This window comes from Oncorhynchus masou, chromosome 31 (assembly GCF_036934945.1).
Source record: "Oncorhynchus masou masou isolate Uvic2021 chromosome 31, UVic_Omas_1.1, whole genome shotgun sequence".
NCBI classification, from domain to species: domain Eukaryota; kingdom Metazoa; phylum Chordata; class Actinopteri; order Salmoniformes; family Salmonidae; genus Oncorhynchus; species Oncorhynchus masou.
In genome coordinates, this window is record NC_088242.1 from 75,504,766 (window position 1) to 75,524,840 (window position 20,075).

At 42.7% G+C, this 20,075-nt stretch overlaps 1 protein-coding gene across 1 annotated transcript; it reads left to right on the forward strand.

Moving 5' to 3' along the window:
- Window position 1: 1 nt before the first annotated feature.
- On the forward strand, window positions 2–19,742 carry LOC135524445 (RING finger and SPRY domain-containing protein 1-like). Its single transcript, XM_064951987.1, has 15 exons — window positions 2–330; window positions 1,104–1,552; window positions 5,123–5,175; window positions 6,547–6,659; window positions 13,244–13,370; window positions 14,181–14,239; window positions 14,375–14,441; window positions 14,513–14,644; window positions 14,862–14,977; window positions 17,332–17,475; window positions 17,560–17,671; window positions 17,829–17,931; window positions 18,091–18,243; window positions 18,384–18,488; window positions 18,591–19,742. Exons 2-15 carry the CDS (start codon window positions 1,191–1,193, stop codon window positions 18,685–18,687), a joined length of 1,743 nt encoding a protein of 580 aa, XP_064808059.1. The 5' UTR covers window positions 2–330; window positions 1,104–1,190; the 3' UTR covers window positions 18,688–19,742.
- The last annotated feature ends 333 nt before the right edge of the window (window positions 19,743–20,075 follow it).

Consider the following 20,075-nt stretch of genomic DNA (forward strand, 5'->3'; position numbering starts at 1 on the left):
TGGGGGGGTAGCTGACGCTACGGAACTAGGCTAGTTAGTTATCAGTACAGCCGTACACAAAATTAAATAAATGGGTTTGAGGGCGTTATACCCGATTGAATCAATAAAGAGCAGATTAAATGGGCTCTTTAACCATCTAACGTTACACTAACTAGTTTGTGCTTGCAAGCGCCCCTTTTTGTTTAGTTAGCTACCTAGCTAGCTTGGCTAACGGGTAGACAGCTAATTTAAAGTAAAATCGTTTCTCGTAAAGCTTTTCAGGGGCCTATTCATCTTCATAATTGTCGTAACTCGTTAACTATCAGAGGACATTACCAGCTATTTTGCAAGGTAAGTTGCAAGCTCACGCCCATATAGAACCAACAAGCATCTCATGAGAGCAAACACTAGCTAGTTTAGCCACATTTAATGTTGTCATGTAACATGGGGGTGTGAAAAATGGCTAATGTTAGCTATTAAGTTAGCTAGCTATCTGACTAACAGTCAGCAGGTTAGCTTACTCATTTGGTAACGTTAAAATAATTGTAGTTAGCTACAGTTCAATAAAACGTCTCTCATTATATACAATAAATAGCTTCAAGTGGGGTCACCACATACAAAGGGGTTAGCTATATACCAGTATCTTTGGTGTAACGTAAACGTTAGCTGCAAACCAGACAACTAACTCGCATTAGCAGTTTCAACATGGATGTTGTTTTAGCTATTTACCATTATTTTGTGTAACGTTAGCACTAGCTAACTCGCATTATCCTTTTCAACATGGATGTTGTTACAGCCAGTCAATTTAGCCTTGGCATAAATTAGTCATAACAAGCTTATCTAACTAACGTTAGCTAGCCAGGTAAATTTGACTGAAATCTAACTAAACTGTACCAAATAGCCGTATATAATGTTAGCTAACTAGTATATTCTGTAATGTTAATCAACAACACTAGCTAGCAAAATATTTTAATTTCTCATTGCATTTGGTTTATCTTGAAAATGTATTCTTTTCATCAATGTTATTTTACACGAGTCAGAGTTTGGAAAGTGCACGTGGACTTCCTTCCTGTATGACGATTATTGTTCACTGTAACACTGCTGATCTGTGACACTCCTCCTAGTTGCCATCCATCTGCAGAGTAGTAGCACCATGATTGATGTCCCCACCCGGATCGTCATGAGACGCCTCCACGAGTGCTCCAAATGATATGATAGTAGCTTCTTGGATTGCATTCTGTGGTAGCAGGAGCCTTGAACAGGTTCTACTGCTCTCTTTGGAGCAGCAACATTCACTACGGGTTTGGAAAAGCCTCGGGACAACCAGAACCATGGGAAACAGCTGTGTTTGTAGAGAAGACAGTGATGTGGATGATGGATCGGCAACTCGCGGGCAGCTCAGGCGAGTTGATCACACCGCTGCTGATCACCCGGAGGCACGAAGCAGTCGGCCCCGGGACCCAGTCAGACCGCCCCGCCGTGGACGGGGACCCCATGAACCTCGCCGGAAGAAACAAAATGTGGACGGGCTGGTGCTGGACACACTTGCTGTCATCAGGACTCTAGTTGACAAGTAAGTGTTTGCAATATAATTTCCAACTAAGCAAGTGGCCGTGGCATGCATAATAAACATTGCTTCCCTTCACAAGTGTAGTTGAATATTATGTGTCAGGACTGTAGTACAGTTTGTTCAGATTATGCACTCCCTTTTGTTGGCACTTCAAGCACTAACTTGGTCATTAACATGGTCTTGAGGTTTCTATTTTTGTATGCATACATACACACTACGAGTCAAATGTTTTAGAACACCCCCATTTTTCCAGTTTTTATTGAAATTGAAGCAGATCAAGTCCAGGTAATAACCTGAAATGGTACAAAGGTAAGCGGTAAACTGCCAGAGGATATATATATATATATATATATATATAACAACAGTTTGTTACCAAAAACGGAAAAATAATGTACATTTCAGAGTTTTTTTTTTTTTAAGGCCTTTTTAAGGGAACAAGTAATGGGTTAACAACTTACAGTTGTTCTGCAGCAATGGATGTAAATTAGGCCTTGATACTAACAATTCCTACAGGTGTCCCAACTTTTGTTGATTACTTACAAAAACCTTCTGTCTGTATAAAAGCAGTGTTGGAACAGACTGTTACTACACCCTCTTAAGCATTATTTGGACATTATTGTACAGCAGGAAGTACTATTGCTATCATAATGGTGAGGAAAAGGCATTAACAAAAGGAGACAGACAGACCATTATAACCCCTAAAAGTGTAGTTCTTTTCTTTAGAGAAATGGCAAAGAATGCCAAGGTGTCAGTGAGTACAGTTTCCTACACCATCAAAAGGCACTTGGAAACTCTGACAGAGGTCTGGCAGACCCAAAGCCACAACAGAATCAGAAGACAAGTTTCTGATAGTCAACAGCTTGTGTGATAGGTGGCTCACAGGACAACGGCTTCAATACAGCTAAACACTGGTTGAAGTAAGCAAGTTCCAACTGTCAAGAGAAGAATTCAAGCTGCAGGTTTGACAGGTCGAGTGGCAGTAAGAAAGCCATTGCTAAGATGGCAAAATAAGAAAGAGGCTTGCCTGGGCTATGAAGCACTGCCAGTGGACTACTCAAAATGTTTAATCTTTGGTTCATCACACAGGGTTTTGTATGCTGTCGAGTAGGCGAAAGGATGGTTCCTCAGTGTGTGACACCAACTGTCAAACATGGAGGAGGATGTGTGATGGTCTGGGGCTCTTTGGCTGGATACTGAGTCGGCACCCTCAACCAAAACGGCTACCACAGCATTTTGCAGTGCCATGCCATACCCTCTGGTGTATGCCTAGTTGGTCAGGGGTCCATCCTACAGCAAGATAATGACCCAAAACATACCTCTAGGCTATGTCACAACTACCTTAGAAGAAAATAACAACACGGTAGGCTTCAAATCATGGAATGGCCAGCACAGTTACCAGACGTAAACCCCATCGAGCTGGTTTGGGATGAACTGGGCACAAGGGTGAAAGTAAAGCAACCTACAAGTGCAACACATTTGTGGGAATTTCTGGAACAGTGTTGGGAAGAACTTTCCGAACAATATTTGATTTCCATTGTAGAAAGAATGCCTTGCGTGTGTTCGGCTGTTAAAACTGCAAAAGTTGACCACTTTGAGTAAAAAATGTTGATTACATTTTGTTAAACAAAACTATTACATTTTTTTTGGTCCCCAATTGTTTATTTGTTCTATGATTTAATTTCAGAGTACATTAAGACATTAATATGTGAATTTCAATAAAAACTGGAATAATGGAGAACCTTTGACCGTGTATGTATATATTATACACACAGTACCAGTCAAAAGTTTGGACACCTGCTCATTCAAGGGTTTTTCTTTATTTTTACATTTGTAGAATAATAGTGAAACTATTAAATAACACATGGAAATCATGTAGTAAACAAATCAAAATATATTTGAGATTCTTTAAAGTAGCCACTCTTTGCCTTGACAGCTTTGCACACTCTTGGCATTCTCTCAACCAGCTTCATGAGGTAGTCACCTGGAATGCATTTCAATTAAGTTAATTTGTGGAATTTCTTTTCCTAATGTGTTTGAGCCAATCAGTTGTGTTGTGACAAGGTAGGGGTGGTATACAGAAGATGGCCCTATTTGGTAAAAAAACAAGTCCATATAATGGCAAGAACAGCTCACAAAAGCAAAGAGAAATGACATCAAGTGCTTTGATGAAACTGGCTCTCATGAGGACTGCCACAGGAAAGGAAGACCCAGAGTTACCTCTGTTGCAGAGGATAAGTTCAGTCAAGTTACCAGCCTCAGAAATTGCAGCCCAAATAAATCCTTTAGAGTTCAAGTAACAGAGACATCTCACCATCAACTGTTCAGAGGAGACGGCATGAATTAGGCCTTCATGGTCAAATTGCTGCAAAGAAACCACTACTAAGGGAAATAATAAGAAGATACTTGCTTGGCCCAAGAAACACGAGCAATGCTCACCTTTGAGCAATGCTCATGGACATTAGACCTGTGGAAATCTGTCCTTTGGTTTGATGAGTCCAAATTTGAGATTTTTGGTTCCAACCGACTAGTCTGTGAGACTCAGTAGGTGAGCTGGAGCGATCTCCGCATGTGTGGTTCCCACCATGGAGCATGTAGGAGGAGGTGTGATGGTGTGGGGGTGCTTTGTGACACTGTCTGTGATTTATTTAGAATTCAAGGCACACTTATCCGGCATGGCTACCACAGCATTCTACAGCGACACGCCATCTCATCTGGTTTGTGCTTAGTCCCACTATCATTTGTTTTTCAAGAGGACAATGACCCAACACACCTCCAGGTTGTGAAAGGGCTATTTGATCAAGAAGGAGAGTGATGCAGTGTTGCATCAGATAACCTGGCCTCCACAATCACCCAACTTCAACCCAATTAAGATAGTTTGGGATGAGCTGGATCGCAGAGTGAAGGAAAAACAGTGCATATGTGGGAACTACTTCAAGACTTTTGGAAAAGTATTCCTCATAAAGCTGGATGAATGCCAAGAGTGCAAAGCTGTCATCAAGGCAAAGGGTGGCTACTTTGAAGAATCTCAAATATATTTTGATTTGTTTAACCCTTTTTTTTCACATGATTCCAAGTGTTATTTCATAGTTTTGACGTCTTCACTATTATTCTACAATGTAGAAAATAGTCAAATAAAGAAAAACCCTTGAATGAGTAGGTGTGTGAACCTTTGATTAGTACTGTATATTCCGGACTAATTATTTGTGTGTATTGTCTATTACTGCACTGTTGGAGCTAGAAACATAAGGATTGCACCTGTGATGACAGCAGAAAAATATGTATGCAACCAATAAGATTGGATTTGAAGACAGATTCTCCTCTTGGGTTATCCAGGAGGGGTTCCCCAGGGATCAGTATGACTGCTGTTAGTGGTCAGATTTAGGGGCAGGGTGAGGGAGGCCGGTGGGCCAGTCTCTCTCGCAGACAAAACGACAGTCGCGCGCCCATCCATCACACAACTCCACTCTCTCTGCCTCCGACTTGTCATCTGAATTTCGTTTAGATCAGACGTAACCAATGATTGAACTTCATTGTCACAAGATTCTCTTATTCACCATCACATTTGTTTTTCAGTGACCAAGAGCCTCCCTACTCCATGATCACGCTGCATGAGATGGCAGAAACGGGTAAGACGGATGTACTTATGATTGCTCATATACAGTACCATGATGTAATACATGGATTTCAGGCCAGATTTCTTAAGAACGATACTGTAATTTTCTTCAGTAAGAGGAACTCTGTCCTCTGATGCTTTATCTCCTCTGTGTTAAATTAAATAATTAGTGAGGCCTCTTGTCAGCTGTAACCTACGGATATCGATGACTAGTGGATCTTAAGGTTGTTCAAGGCTGTTCTTGCCGACATAATGATGCTAATGCTGGCTGCCCAGTCAGTCCCTGTCCTCAGGCCATAATGTGCCTTTCTGCCTGCCTATTAGTCAATCTCATCTGGTCCTTCAGCTAGAATGTGTTCATTCTACATTAATGAGCCTTTTTATTTTTTATTTAACCTTTATTTAACTAGTCAAGTCAAGAACAAATTCTTATTTATAATGACGGCCTACCAAAAGGCTAAAGGCCAGCTGTGGGGACGGGGGCTGGGATTAAAAATAAATCAAATAAATAAGTAAAATGAAAACCCACATCACGACAAGAGACAACACTACATAAAGAGAGACCGAAGAGCCTTGTTTGTAACCTTTTACTATTCCCTGTTAAGGCTATTCATTTTGAGAACAAGACCCATGCTTCCAGAGCATTAAGCTAGTGAGTGGCAGGTCTGAGCCTTTCTTTGGCTGGTATCTAAGAGGTGGATTTAGCATGGCCTAACTGGGTCTTAACTACTGTATCCTGCCCGCCAGCATGTCTCGTCCCCTCATTGCCACAACTGTGTGCTGTTTACTTTATAACTGCATCTCTTCCTTTGATGGTTGAGAGAGTTGTAGGTTTGGGGCAGGGCAGTCAGGTGTTGACTCTCCGCTATGGAAAGTGAAGAATGGAGTTATTCCTGGACCTTGTATCAGGGAAAGGGGTGGGGTAGCTGGTGGTGGGATATAAAGGGTCACTAGTATTTTTTTCACCGCATTTCAGATTTTCTTATGTTCACCAATGATGTTGTTTGGAATATCTGTCAAATACATCAATCTGCCTTAAGTGCTGCTGTTGCCACAGAGGGAAATACACAGTAGGTTGCATCGTCTGATCACAGGGAAAGGTTAGAAATTAGTCAATTCTTTTGAATTGAGGATGGCCAGGAGGAAGAGAAACCCCAAACAATTCCTACCTTTCAACAGAATTCAACCGTAAAAGAGTTTTGGTTTCTGACCAGTTGAGTAATGATGCACAAGAAAGCCCCCAAGCAGACATACTTAAACAACCTCAAAGACCGCATATCTGCATCAAGTGTGACAACTAACTACAAAGAGCAATGGGGCTGTTAATTACCAGTTTTGCTCTCCCCTGCTAACCTCCACTCCCTCCCCTGCCCCATCCCCTAAGATGACGGCTGGTTGGAGGTGGTCCAGTCTCTGATTCGGGTGATACCACTGGACGACCCATTGGGACCAGCTGTGATCACCCTGCTGCTTGACGAGTGCCCACTACCCACAAAAGTAAGTTCTGGGTTTCTAGTTCCCTCTAGGGCCTGATAAAACCTGCATTCTGGAGAATGTGGACAAAATCCAGACATTTTAAAAAGGAATTCAACAATGTTCAAAAATGTATTGAGATGTAGGAAATCAACTAAATGTATTCAAGTTATTAGAAAATGCGTTCATTTGCCCACGATTTTCACAAGACAAATACATCAGTCACTTGTTTTTTCCCTAAAATGTTCCTTGTATTTTATACCCCCTTTTTCTCCCCAATTTCGTGATATCCAACTACAATCTTGTTTCATCACTGCAACTCCCCAACGGGATTGGGAGAGGCGAAGGTCGAGTCATGCTTCCTCCGAAACATGACTCTCCAAACCGTGCTTCTTAACACCCGCTCGCATAAATCAGAAGCCAGCCACACCAATGTCTTGGAGGAAACACTTGTGGTGGGCCTGCAGGCGCCCAACCTGCCACAAGGAGTCGCTAGAGCGCAATGAGCCAGGTAGAGCCCCCTCGCCCAACCTAACCCAGACGACAGTGGGCCAATTGTGCTCCGCCCTATGGGACTCCCAGTCACGGACGGTTGTGACACAGCCTGGGATCGAACCCGGGTCTGTAGTGCTTTAGACCGCTGCACCACTCGGGAGACATCCCTAAAACTTTCTGAAGAGGCAACAGCACAGGAATGCCCCTCTGTGTGTGTTTGTCTACCATTTTGTGTAGCTGTTAGCTATGATGTTAATATAATGACAACCGTACTGGAGGACTTATCATTAGGCAGACGAGGCAATTGCCTTAGGTCTCACATCAAGGGGCCTCATGAGCTGGGTATAAAAATGTTTTATCTGCTTGATGCCCACCAAGCTCTTCTCGAGGTATAATAAATGCTAAAAAAGTCCCCATGTTAAGCTAGAGATGTTTTTTTGTTGCATGGGCTGCGTCTCTATCCACCGCATCAGCCGATGTCTGTCTTCCGGAATCCGTGGTGGAAGGTGGCAGTGCTACAGCACTGTTTGTCAGACCTGGAGATGTCTCAAAAATAAATGTATTCTCACGGAAACGTCTACAAATTAGTATTACTATTGAAAGATGAGACTCTCATAAACACTATGGTGTACTCCGTTTTGGTCTACACACCCAAACACACACACACACACACACGTGTCACGGGGACTCTGAAGGTAACCCGGTACCTAGACAAAAAATGTATGGAATTTATAGTCAAAGGTACAGTGCCTTGCGAAAGTATTCGGCCCCCTTGAACTTTGCGACCTTTTGCCACATTTCAGGCTTCAAACATAAAGATATAAAACTGTATTTTTTTGTGAAGAATCAACAACAAGTGGGACACAATCATGAAGTGGAATGACATTTATTGGATATTTCAAACTTTTTTAACAAATCAAAAACTGAAAAATTGGGCGTGCAAAATTATTCAGCCCCCTTAAGTTAATACTTTGTTGCGCCACCTTTTGCTGCGATTACAGCTGTAAGTCGCTTGGGGTATGTCTCTATCAGTTTTGCACATCGAGAGACTGAACATTTTTCCCATTCCTCCTTGCAAAACAGCTCGAGCTCAGTGAGGTTGGATGGAGAGCATTTGTGAACAGCAGTTTTCAGTTCTTTCCACAGATTCTCGATTGGATTCAGGTCTGGACTTTGACTTGGCCATTCTAACACCTGGATATGTTTATTTTTGAACCATTCCATTGTAGATTTTGCTTTATGTTTTGGATCATTGTCTTGTTGGAAGACAAATCTCCATCCCAGTCTCAGGTCTTTTGCAGACTCCATCAGGTTTTCTTCCAGAATGGTCCTGTATTTGGCTCCATCCATCTTCCCATCAATTTTAACCATCTTCCCTGTCCCTGTTGAAGAAAAGCAGGCCCAAACCATGATGCTGCCACCACCATGTTTGACAGTGGGGATGGTGTGTTCAGGGTGATGAGCTGTGTGGCTTTTACGCCAAACATAACGTTTTGCATTGTTGCCAAAAAGTTCAATTTTGGTTTCATCTGACCAGAGCACCTTCTTCCACATGTTTGGTGTGTCTCCCAGGTGGCTTGTGGCAAACTTTAAACAACACTTTTTATGGATATCTTTAAGAAATGGCTTTCTTCTTGCCACTCTTCCATAAAGGCCAGATTTGTGCAATATACGACTGATTGTTGTCCTATGGACAGAGTCTCCCACCTCAGCTGTAGATCTCTGCAGTTCATCCAGAGTGATCATGGGCCTCTTGGCTGCATCTCTGATCAGTCTTCTCCTTGTATGAGCTGAAAGTTTAGAGGGAAGGCCAGGTCTTGGTAGATTTGCAGTGGTCTGATACTCCTTCCATTTCAATATTATCGCTTGCACAGTGCTCCTTGGGATGTTTAAAGCTTGGGAAATCTTTTTGTATCCAAATCCGGCTTTAAACTTTTTCACAACAGTATCTCGGACCTGCCTGGTGTGTTCCTTGTTCTTCATGATGCTCTCTGTGCTTTTAACGGACCTCTGAGACTATCACAGTGCAGGTGCATTTATACGGAGACTTGGTTACACACAGGTGGATTGTATTTATCATCATTAGTCATTTAGGTCAACATTGGATAATTCAGAGATCCTCACTGAACTTCTGGAGAAAGTTTGCTGCACTGAAAGTAAAGGGGCTGAATAATTTTGCATGCCCAATTTTTCAGTTTTGGATTTGTTAAAAAAGTTTGAAATATCCAATAAATGTCGTTCCACTTCATGATTGTGTCCCACTTGTTGTTGATTCTTCACAAAAAATACATTATGTTTATGTTTGAAGCCCGAAATGTGGCAAAAGGTCGCAAAGTTCAAGGGGGCCGAATACTTTCGCAAGGCACTGTATACAGGTAATTCCACAGTTAAGATTTAGGCTAATAGCAGTAAGACCAAACTCAATGTTTTTTCATGTTTCCTTTATAGAGGGGTACTAAAATTCCAAATCAAATACCTAAATTATCCTTGGTATGACCATTAAAAAATTGCATTTGTTAGTTTAGTAGTAGTTTCATGTTGGCAATGACATACCTAAAAATCATGTTGCTGTCACAACTCTCTTGGAGGTCTGGAGGATTTTGTATTGTACAAATGGTTTGAATGGTTCGCTGGCTGCAAGCGGCAAGATTTTGATTGGATGTTACATTTCAAGAACCCTCCCCCCACATGCCTGTTGTTGCTACATGCTATGTTCATCACTGTTTTCAGACCGGGAAGGACACATTTTGCAGAGTGGTTCCGTATGCTAGTTTGCAACATTGCATTCTGTTATGAGGTGTCCTCTTTACACAATCGACATACATCAACCTATTTTCATTGGGTTTTAATCAGCGATTTCCTGACCATCCTTACCATAGACTGTAAAAATTATCATCACACACTGTTGCACCTAAGATACTAATCTAGTGAGCACTATTGGAGCACCACCTGCTTTCTGGCCAAAAAGAGTATGGCAATGAATCCGATACATGTTCTACATATACTTAGTGTACAAAACATTAGGAGCACCTTCCTAATAATGCTTTGCACCCCCTTTTGCCCTCATAACAGCCTTAATTAATTGGGTCATGGACTCTACAAGTTGTCAAGTGTTCCACAGGGATGCTGGCTCATGTTGACTCCAATGCTTCCCACAGTTGTCTGATTTTGGCTGGATGTCCTTTGGGTGGTGGACTATTATTGATAAACACGGGAAACTGTTGAGTGTGAAAAACCTGCACTGTTTCAGTTCACACACTCAAACCGGTGTGCCTGGCACCTACTACCATACCCCGTTCTACAGTGTCTTGCAAAAGTATTCATCCCCCTTGGCATTTTACCTATTTTGTTGCATTACAACCTGGCATTTAAATGTATATATATTTGGATTTCATATAATCGACGTACACAAAATAGTCCAAATTGGTGAAATTAAATGGGGGAAAAAACCTTGTTTAAATTATTATTATTTTTAAATAGAAAAGTGGTGCATGCAAATGTATTCAACCCCTTTGCTATGAGCTCCCCTAAATAAGATCTGGTGCAACCAATTACCTTCAGAAGTCACATAATTAGTTAGATTGCACACAGGTGGACTTTTTTTAAGGGTCACATAATCTCAGTATACATACACCTGTTCTGAAAGGCCCCAGAGTCTGCAACACCACTAAGCAAGGGACACCACCAAGCAAGCAGCACCATGAAGACCAGGGAGCTCTTTAAACAAGTCAGGGACAAAGTTGTGGAGAAGTACAGATCAGGGTTGGGTTATTAAAAAAAATATCTGAAACTTTGAACATCCCACGGAGCACTATTAAATCCATTATTAAAAACTCGAAAGAATATGGCACCACAACAAACCTGCCAAGAGAGGGCCGCCCACCAAAACTCACGGACCATGCAAGGAGGGCATTAATCAGAGAGGCAACAATGAGACCAAAGATAACTTTGAAGGAGCTGCAAAGCTCCACAGCGGAGATTGGATTATCTGTCCATAGGACCACTTTAAGCCGTACACTCCACAGAACTGGGCTTTGCAGAAGAGTGGCCAGACAAAAGCCATTGCTTAAAGAAAAAAATAAGCGAACACGTTTGGTGTTCGCCAAAGGCATGTGGGAGACTCCCCAAACATATGGAAGATGGTACTGTGGTCAGATGAACCTAAAATTGAGCTTTTTGGCCATCAAGGACAACGCTATGTCTGGCGCAAACCCAAGACCGACTCCTAACCCCCCTGAGAACACCATTCCCACAGTGAAGCATGGTGGTGGCAGCATCATGCTGTGAGGATCATTTTCATCAGCAGGGACTGGGAAGCTGGTCAGAATTGTTGGAATGATGGATGGTGCTAAATACAGGGAAATTCTTGAGGGAAACCTGTTTGTCCCCGTCTCAAATCTCTGAAAGGCAGAGGTTCACCTTCCAGCAGGACAATAACCCTAAGCATACTGATAAAGCAACACTCAAGTGGTTTAAGGGGAAACATTTAAATGTCTTGGAATGGCCTAGTCAAATCCAGACATCAATCCAATTGAGAATCAATCTGTGGTATGATTGCAGTACACCAGTGGAACCCATCCAAGTTGAAGGAGCTGGAGCAGTTTTGCTTTGAAGAATGGGCAACAATCCCAGTGGCTAGATGTGCCAAGCTTATAGAAACAGTCTCCAAGAGACTTGCAGCTGTAATTGCTGCAAGGGGGGGGGGGGTGAATAGTTATGCTCGCTCAAGTTCTTTTTCTTTTCCTTGTTTGTGTCACAATAACAAATTTAGCATCTTCAAAGTGGTAGGCATGTTGTGTTAATCAAATGATACAAACCCCCCCCCAAAAATATATTTTAATTCCAGGTTGTTAGGCAACGAAATAGGAAAAATGCCAAGGGAGGTGAATACTTTCGCAAGCTACTGTAAGTCATTTAAATTTTCTGTCTTGCCCATTCACCCTCTGAATGGCTGACATGCACAATCCATGTCTCAAGGCTTAAATCCCTCTTTAACCTTTCTCCCCTTCATCTACACTGACTTGAAGTGGATTTAACAGGTGACATCAATAAGGGATCATAGACTGACCAGGTGAAAGCTATGTCATGGAAAGAGCAGTGTTTTGTACTCCTTGTATAGTAAGACAGAGGGGCGCTTGTTTCGCTCGCTCGGGTACTTTCTCCAGTGAGAGAGTTTTTGCTAGAAAGTTAGTGAGTGCGCTGTTCAGATGCTAAAATTATTTTGGATAAATGTGCAAACGTAACCTACTTTTTGAAGTGATTTGTTTTGACAATCCAATGAAAACATGACTTGTTGTGTTCATGGCACATTAAAAGGGTAATACATTTTTACAGTTAAAGTACGTCTTTACTATTAAACTTAGGGGGGGGGGGCACTGCATTCACATGAGCGCTACAGAAACGATGGTCTCTGGCTGGTGCGCATTTGGATTAAAGGGTAAATACTTCTACTTTTTCCAGACCTCTAAAGAGGTCTCCGGATGTGGTATAATCATTGTTGTGGACTTAGAACATCCAATTGAGTTTTTCTAAAAACTAAGTGTGATTTTGAGCGAAAACCTGGAAAACCAGAAAGGAGATAACGGAATTTGGAGTAAAATTAAATGTAATTCTGTTGTTTTTTATTTATTTTTTAAAGAGATTTTATAGGGCCCTACCTGTAATGTCGCTACAATCCATCTTCCTTGCCTAATGCCGTCACAGTACTTTTAATTCAAAGCGCAAATTCCCAAAGCATGATTGTCCACTCCTACGCACTCCTTGAGAGCAGCTGATCACAACAAGCCAATCTTATTGTCAAGTACAGGGTTTTTCTGCTGGAGGCCACCTTTTCTTTAGTTTATTTCTCTGCTTTGAGTCAGCACTGTACTTTTGTCTCTTAAAGACTCTTCTTTTGAAAAAGAAAACCCCACAGTCTTGGCTCAGAATTTTTACTCTATTGAGTGGGATTCAGTGTTTTTGTTAATCTAGTCAGTGTAGCCTGTTGCTTTACCCATTGTATTCCATATAGGCTTGCAGAGAAAGTGGGTATTAAGTAGATTTGAACATTGCCGATCTAAAGGTTTTTCTGTGTTGTGCTTTCATAACAGTGCTTGTTTCCCTTACTTTGTTAGGACGCTCTACAGAAGCTGTCCGGGATGCTGAGCCTGAGTGCCACTGTGGCCCGCCAGGATGCTGTCATCCCTTCCAAGCACCGCAACACTACAGCTGTACTGGGCTGCCTGGCTGAGAAACTGGCTGGTGAGTGTGGATGCAACCTGATCTCCCTCATTCTCTTACACACACACACACACCAACTCACAGAATATACAGTGTGAATATGTATGAAAATGCTCCAGGTTATTTGACCCTAGCTGCTCAACCAGTTTTTAGCATATCAAGTGGTCAGTGTGAACTGAAAGCGCTGATCCTGCAAGTTTGAGTTGGTCTGTCATGACATGGCCAAAGTGCTCTGCCTTTGCTCTGACAGCTCTGCTGAGCCTGCAGCACTGGGCTGTGGAGGGTGGTCAGGGTGAAACGATTTAGTCTGTCTGACATACCCAACAGGGGTTGCCTCTACTAATTAATGTAGGGGCGGCAAGTAGCCTCGTGGTTAGAGCGTTGGGCCAGTAACCGAAAGGTTGCTAGATCGAATCCCCGAGCTGAAAAGGTACAAATCTGTCGTTCTGTCCCTGAACAAGGCAGTTTAAAAAAATATTTATTTATTTATTTCACCTTTTATTTAACCAGGTAGGACAGTTGAGAGCAAGTTCTCATTTTCAACTGTGACCTGGCCAAGATAAAGTAAAGCAGTGCGACCAAAACAACAGAGTTATTAACCCACAACACAGTTAACCCACTGTTCCTAGGCCATCATTGTAAATAAGAATTTGTTCTTAACTGACTTGCCTAGTTAAATAAATAAAAATGTCTGTTTACAACCCAAACTGTGAACTACACCTTTCTTTCTTTGGAAGATCTGAAGTAGCTATGGTGCAATCCTGTGCTTTTACTGTGGCCCTGAGCATTGTTTTTCCTCCTAACGCCCACTCCACATGTCTCATCTCTCAGGTCCAGCGAGCATTGGACTCCTGAGCCCTGGAACCCTGGAGTACCTGCTGGAGAGCCTGGTGAGAGAACACACAGATCTAGAAGATCATAAATTCTGTTACAAGCTGTCAATAGTCATGTACTTGTGTTGCATGTTGTTTTTCTGTAGAATGAGGATGATTCCTTGTCTAATTTATGTCAATCTCTGTTCCCAGAGTTCTGAGGCACATCCTACTGTCATGCTCTTTGCCCTCATAGCCTTGGAGAAGTTCTCACAGACCAGTAAGTTTGTCCCCATCTCCTGTACAATGGCCATGAAACGGACAACTAACTGTCATATTTCACTGTTGCAGGTGAGAACAAGCTAACGGTGTCCGAGTCGTGTATAGGTGACCGGCTGGGGATTCTGGAATCGTGGGCTGACCACACAGACTATCTGAAGCGCCAGGTCGGCTTCTGTTCACAATGGAGCCTGGATAACCTCTGTGAGTAGTAGACTACATCATGTTAGTGAGGACCGTTCTCATCCACATTTCCCCACACAACAGATTTCCCCACAGTGCTCTTGGCCTTAGCAGCAGTCCATTGTTCATTGTGTAAAGAGGCTTTAAGCTCCTTGCAGGGTGTGATGTGCCTTCAGAATATGCACGTGTGTGTGTGTGTGTGTGTGTGAGATTGACTTATACCATTCCCTCTCCTCAGTCCTGAAAGATGGTCGTCAGTTCACCTATGAGAAGGTGAACCTGAGCAACATCAATGCCATGCTGAACAGCAACGACGTCAGCGAGTATCTTAAGATCTCTCCTAGTGGACTCGAGGTGAGGGTGTCTATGTAGAAGGGCCGGGACAATACCAGTATCTCGATACTCATTAGTATCGTGGCAAGAATACAAAACACGAAGCGGATGTAACTTCTTTAGGAAAACAGCCCCGATGTTGGAAACAAACATTATGTTGTCATCCAGAGTCACATATATTTATTTTCAAAGCTATAACACAATATTTTACATACAGCAGGTTTTTAAAGGACCAAAGAGTTTGTTCTGCTTCGTGTTTTAATTTTTGCCATGGAAAGAATATTGTGATCCTGGTATTGTCCCAGCCTTACTATCGAACAAGCCTAACAGAGGAGTGGTCTTGTGACTAGAATGATCCAAACTCAACTTTCTGTAGGGGCACTGTGTTACACACACACAAGGAATGATTATATTTTATGTTCCAGTCATGGGAAAGGCCAGCATTACACTGTAGCCAGTTTATTAGGTATACCCATCTAGTACCAGGTCAGACACCCCTTTGCCTCCAGAACAGCCTAAATTCTTTGGGGCATGGATTCTTCAAGGTGTCGCTTTCTAGCATTGCTCGATTGGCATCAAGGGAACTAACGTGTGCCAGGAAAACATTACCCACACCATCGCCACCAGCCTGTACCTTTGACACCAGGCAGGATGGGACCATGGACTCATGCTGCTTACTCCAAATCCTAGCTCTATCAGCATGATGCAACAGGAACCAGGATTCATCGCAATGTTTTCGCTCCTCAATTGTCCAGTGTTGGTGATCATGTGTCCACTGGAGCCGCTTCTTACTTTTAGCTGATAGGAGTGGAACCTGGGGGGGGTGTATACCTAATAAACTGTGTTCAGTCGTGGCCAAAAGTTTTGAGAATGAATATTAATTTAGCAAATATTAATTTCCACAAAGTGTTCTGCTTCAGTGGCTAAATATTTTTGTCAGATGTTACTATGGAATACTGAAATATAATTACAAGCATTTCATAAGGGTCAAAGGCTTCTATTCACAATTACATGAAGTTGATGCAAAGAGTCAATATTTGCAGTGTCGACCCTTCTTTTTCAAGACCTCTGCAATCCGCCCTGGCATGCTGTCAATTAACTTCTGGGCCACATCCTGACTGATGGCAGCCCATTCTTGCATAATCAATGCTTGCAGTTTGTCAGAATTTGTGGGGTTTTGTTTGTCCACCCGCCTCTTGAGGATTGACCACAAGTTCTCAATGGGATTAAGGTCTGGGGAGTTTCCTGGCCATGGACCCAAAATATCCATGTTTTGTTCCCCGAACCACTTAGTTATCACTTTTGCCTTTATGGAAAGGTGCTCCATCATGCTGGAAAAGGCATTGTTCGTCATCAAACTGTTCCTGGATGGTTGGGAGAAGTTGCTCTCTGAGGATGTGTTGGTACCATTCTTTATTCATGGATGTGTTCTTAGGCAAAATTGTGAGTGAGCCCACTCCCTTGGCTGAGAAGCAACCCCACACATGAATGGGCTCAGGATGCTTTACTGTTGGCATGACACAGGACTGATGGTAGCACTCACCTTGTCTTCTCCGGACAAGCATTTTTCCGAATGCCCCAAACAATCGGAAAGGGGATTCATCAGAGAAAATGACTTTACCCCAGTCCTCAGCAATCCTATCCCTGTACATTTTGCAGAATATCAGTCTGTCCCTGATGTTTTTCCTGGAGAGAAGGGGCTTCTTTGCTGCCCTTCTTGACACCAGGCCATCCTCCAAAAGTCTTCACCTCACTGTGCGTGCAGATGCACTCACACCTGCCTGCTGCCATTCCTGAGCAAGCTCTGTACTGGTGGTGCCCCGATCCTGCAGCTGAATCAACTTTAGGAGATGGTGCTGGCAATTGCTGTATACTGGCAGCAATATCCTTGCCTGTGAAGCCCTTTTTGTGTGAAGCAATGATGACTGCACGTGTTTCTTTGCAGGTAACCATCGTTGACAGAGGAAGAACAATGATTCCAACACCACCCTCCTTTTTATTCAAACTCAATCTGTATGACAGAGTGATCTCCAGCCTTGTCCTCGTCAACACTCACACCTGTGTTAACGAGAGAATCACTGACATGATGTCAGCTGGTCCTTTTGTGACAGGGCTGAAATGCAGTGGAAATGTTTTGGGGGGATTCAGTTAATTTGTATGGCAAATAGGGATTTTGTATTGAATTTCAATTCATCTGATCACTCTTCATAACATTCTGGAGTATATCCAAATTGCCATCATACAAACTGAGGCAGCAGACTTTGTGAAAATTAATATTTGTGTCATTCTCAACTTTTGGCCATGACTGTACACTGCCCGGTATAATAATTGTGTTCTATAGAGATAATGGATCTGCCCTTTTCTCCCCTCCCAAGGCACGCTGCGACGCGTCCTCCTTCGAGAGTGTCCGCTGTACCTTCTGTGTGGACTCAGGCGTGTGGTACTATGAGGTCACTGTGGTCACCTCAGGGGTCATGCAGATTGGCTGGGCCACCAAGGATAGCAAGTTCCTCAACCATGTAAGTGTTCACATTCTTTACTGATACACACAGCAAGCAGTGTTTATTCATGCAAGACTGAATGCCATAATGTGTGTGTTTCAGGAGGGCTATGGGATAGGAGATGATGAATATTCATGTGCATATGATGGCTGCAGGCAGCTAATCTGGTACAATGCTCGCAGTAAGCCACACTCCCACCCTTGCTGGAAAGAGGGTAAGTTCAACTCGAACTTTGTACAGGATTCATGTAGCTCAGAGAGGCAGGCTGTAATGGGAGATGACTGTCGGGGCCTCAGCTTACACACATTTGTTACTGAGCTAATGGCCCTTACAAGCCTATCCTTAAGCTTTACACTCATATTGATCTGTAGGAGATGTCATCGGTTTCCTACTGGACCTCGGTAAGAAGCAGATGCTTTTCTTCCTGAATGGACATGAACTTCCCCCAGAGAAGCAGGTGTTCTCCTCAGCAACGTGAGTATACACACCCTACTCCTGCTCGCTCCCTTCTATGGACATAATCCACCCCACACAAGTATTCACATGCTGTACATTTCACTAACTCACTGCCACATCCAATGTCCTCCCTATTCTTCCACTTACCTTAGTCACTCTACTTCATCTCTTTCTCAGGTCTGGCTTCTTTGCAGCAGCAAGTTTCATGTCCTACCAACAATGTGAGTTTAACTTTGGGGCGAAGCCCTTCCGCCACCCCCCATCTGTTAAATTCAGCACCTTCAATGACTTTGCCTCGCTGGCGTCTGATGAGAAGATTATCCTTCCCAGGTAAGTCTGAGGTAATGGAGCCTTGAGGGAAATGGTTAGGCTCTAAATGATCACTCTGGTTGAACAACTGCACATTACAACTGCACATTATGTGAACTCCTATGTAGCTTGTCATGACTGTGCTTGTGTGTTTCCCTCAGACACCGGCGCCTGGCTCTGCTGAAGCAGGTGAGCATCAGAGACAACTGCTGCACCCTCTGCTGTGACCAGATGGCCGATACAGAGCTGAGACCCTGTGGACACAGGTACAACAACTTCCCTCTCTTTTTCACCACTCGTACCTATCTAGCCATTTGCCTGTTACAGCTCCTTACTTGGCCTCTGTGTGTTTGTCTCTGTCTCCTTAGTGGGATGTGTATGGAGTGTGCCTTACAGTTGGAGACATGCCCACTGTGTCGCCAGGACATTCAGACACGTGTCAGACTCATCTCACACGTGTCCTGACACTTCGCCTCCAAACCAGGACATGAACACTCCTCTCCAACCATCCCCTCCTCCAATCCCAACCAATAGGACAATGGGGCTGAGCTAGGATTTGTGATCGGACCCTGGGCCTAATTTGAGGAGGGAGTGGTGGGACCTGACGAAGACCCCCAGGAGAGAGACTGTAGGGAGAATAGAACAAGGAGGGGGAACCTTTCCTTTATCTGCACTCCATGGAGCGTTCTCTCTGAAGAGATGGGCCCCTCACCAGTCTGAGAGCAAGAGAGTGCTGAGAGAGTGCTGAGAGAGTGAGAGGGCAGGAAGGCAATTTTGAGATATTAGCAGGCAGTAACATTTCCAGAATTGCCTCATCAATCTTAATTCATAAACTCACACAGTATCTGCACATGGATCTGCCTAATGTTCCCCCAGGCTCTGGTCAATGTGTCCTGTGTATCTCTGCTCAAACGTTTTAAATGTATCTGTGATTCTCTTGTTTTCTGACTAAACATAAAGGCACAACAACAAAAAGACTATGTTAACTCCCTGCTCAAACATACAATACCAACTGAGCACAGATTTGTCTATTACTCTCCATCTCTCGCTCTCTCCTTTACTTGAAGCATTTCTGAGTTGATTGAATAATCATTCTGTTATAAATGAGATTGCAGAATTTACAGAACTCTGATTCAAAAAGTATCATATTTGTGTATGTACAATTAAAACTAAATTGAGTTGATTGAAATTAAGTTATTGAAATCACAGTTAACGGGGATAGTTTTGATTCCCAGGATAGCCTGAAGTGGTTGTGGAAAATCATTCAGAATCAGAGGATGTTGTCAGAAGATATCACACATCTCTGTTAGTATGAATGACTACATTTGGTCACAGTGCAAATTTGGAGGGCCAATTGTTTCCATTCCAGAAAATTAGTCATGGAAGAAATTGAGAAAAAGTTCAATTGTATCTTAACGTCTTAATGGAGTAGCCCCAGGGGTCCCAAAGATGTGATTTACTGATTGATCATTGTTTTCTGAGTTGTGATATTTGTAATAATAAATATTCAAGTAACTGTCCAGTGTTTCCAGATTTCTATGAAATATGACCTATAATTAAAAACAATGAGTGAAATAGTTTCCCTTCCAAAAAATGTTAAGTAATTATCTTAAAAAGCAGCTTTTTTGTGTTGGAATGTTGTGGGAGTGCCCCAACAACAGAATGGTGTGGGTGTAAACCGGTCATTAAAACTATTCATGGGAGCTCATCCCACAGAAAGCGTTTCTGAAACAGTCCGTTTTTTCTCCAATGTATGCTTTGACTACAAATACCATTATAGGATGAGTCAACATTATTTTGAAATATGAACTTTTAAAAGTGCGATTTTCACTGGATAGTTACTTTAATGTTAT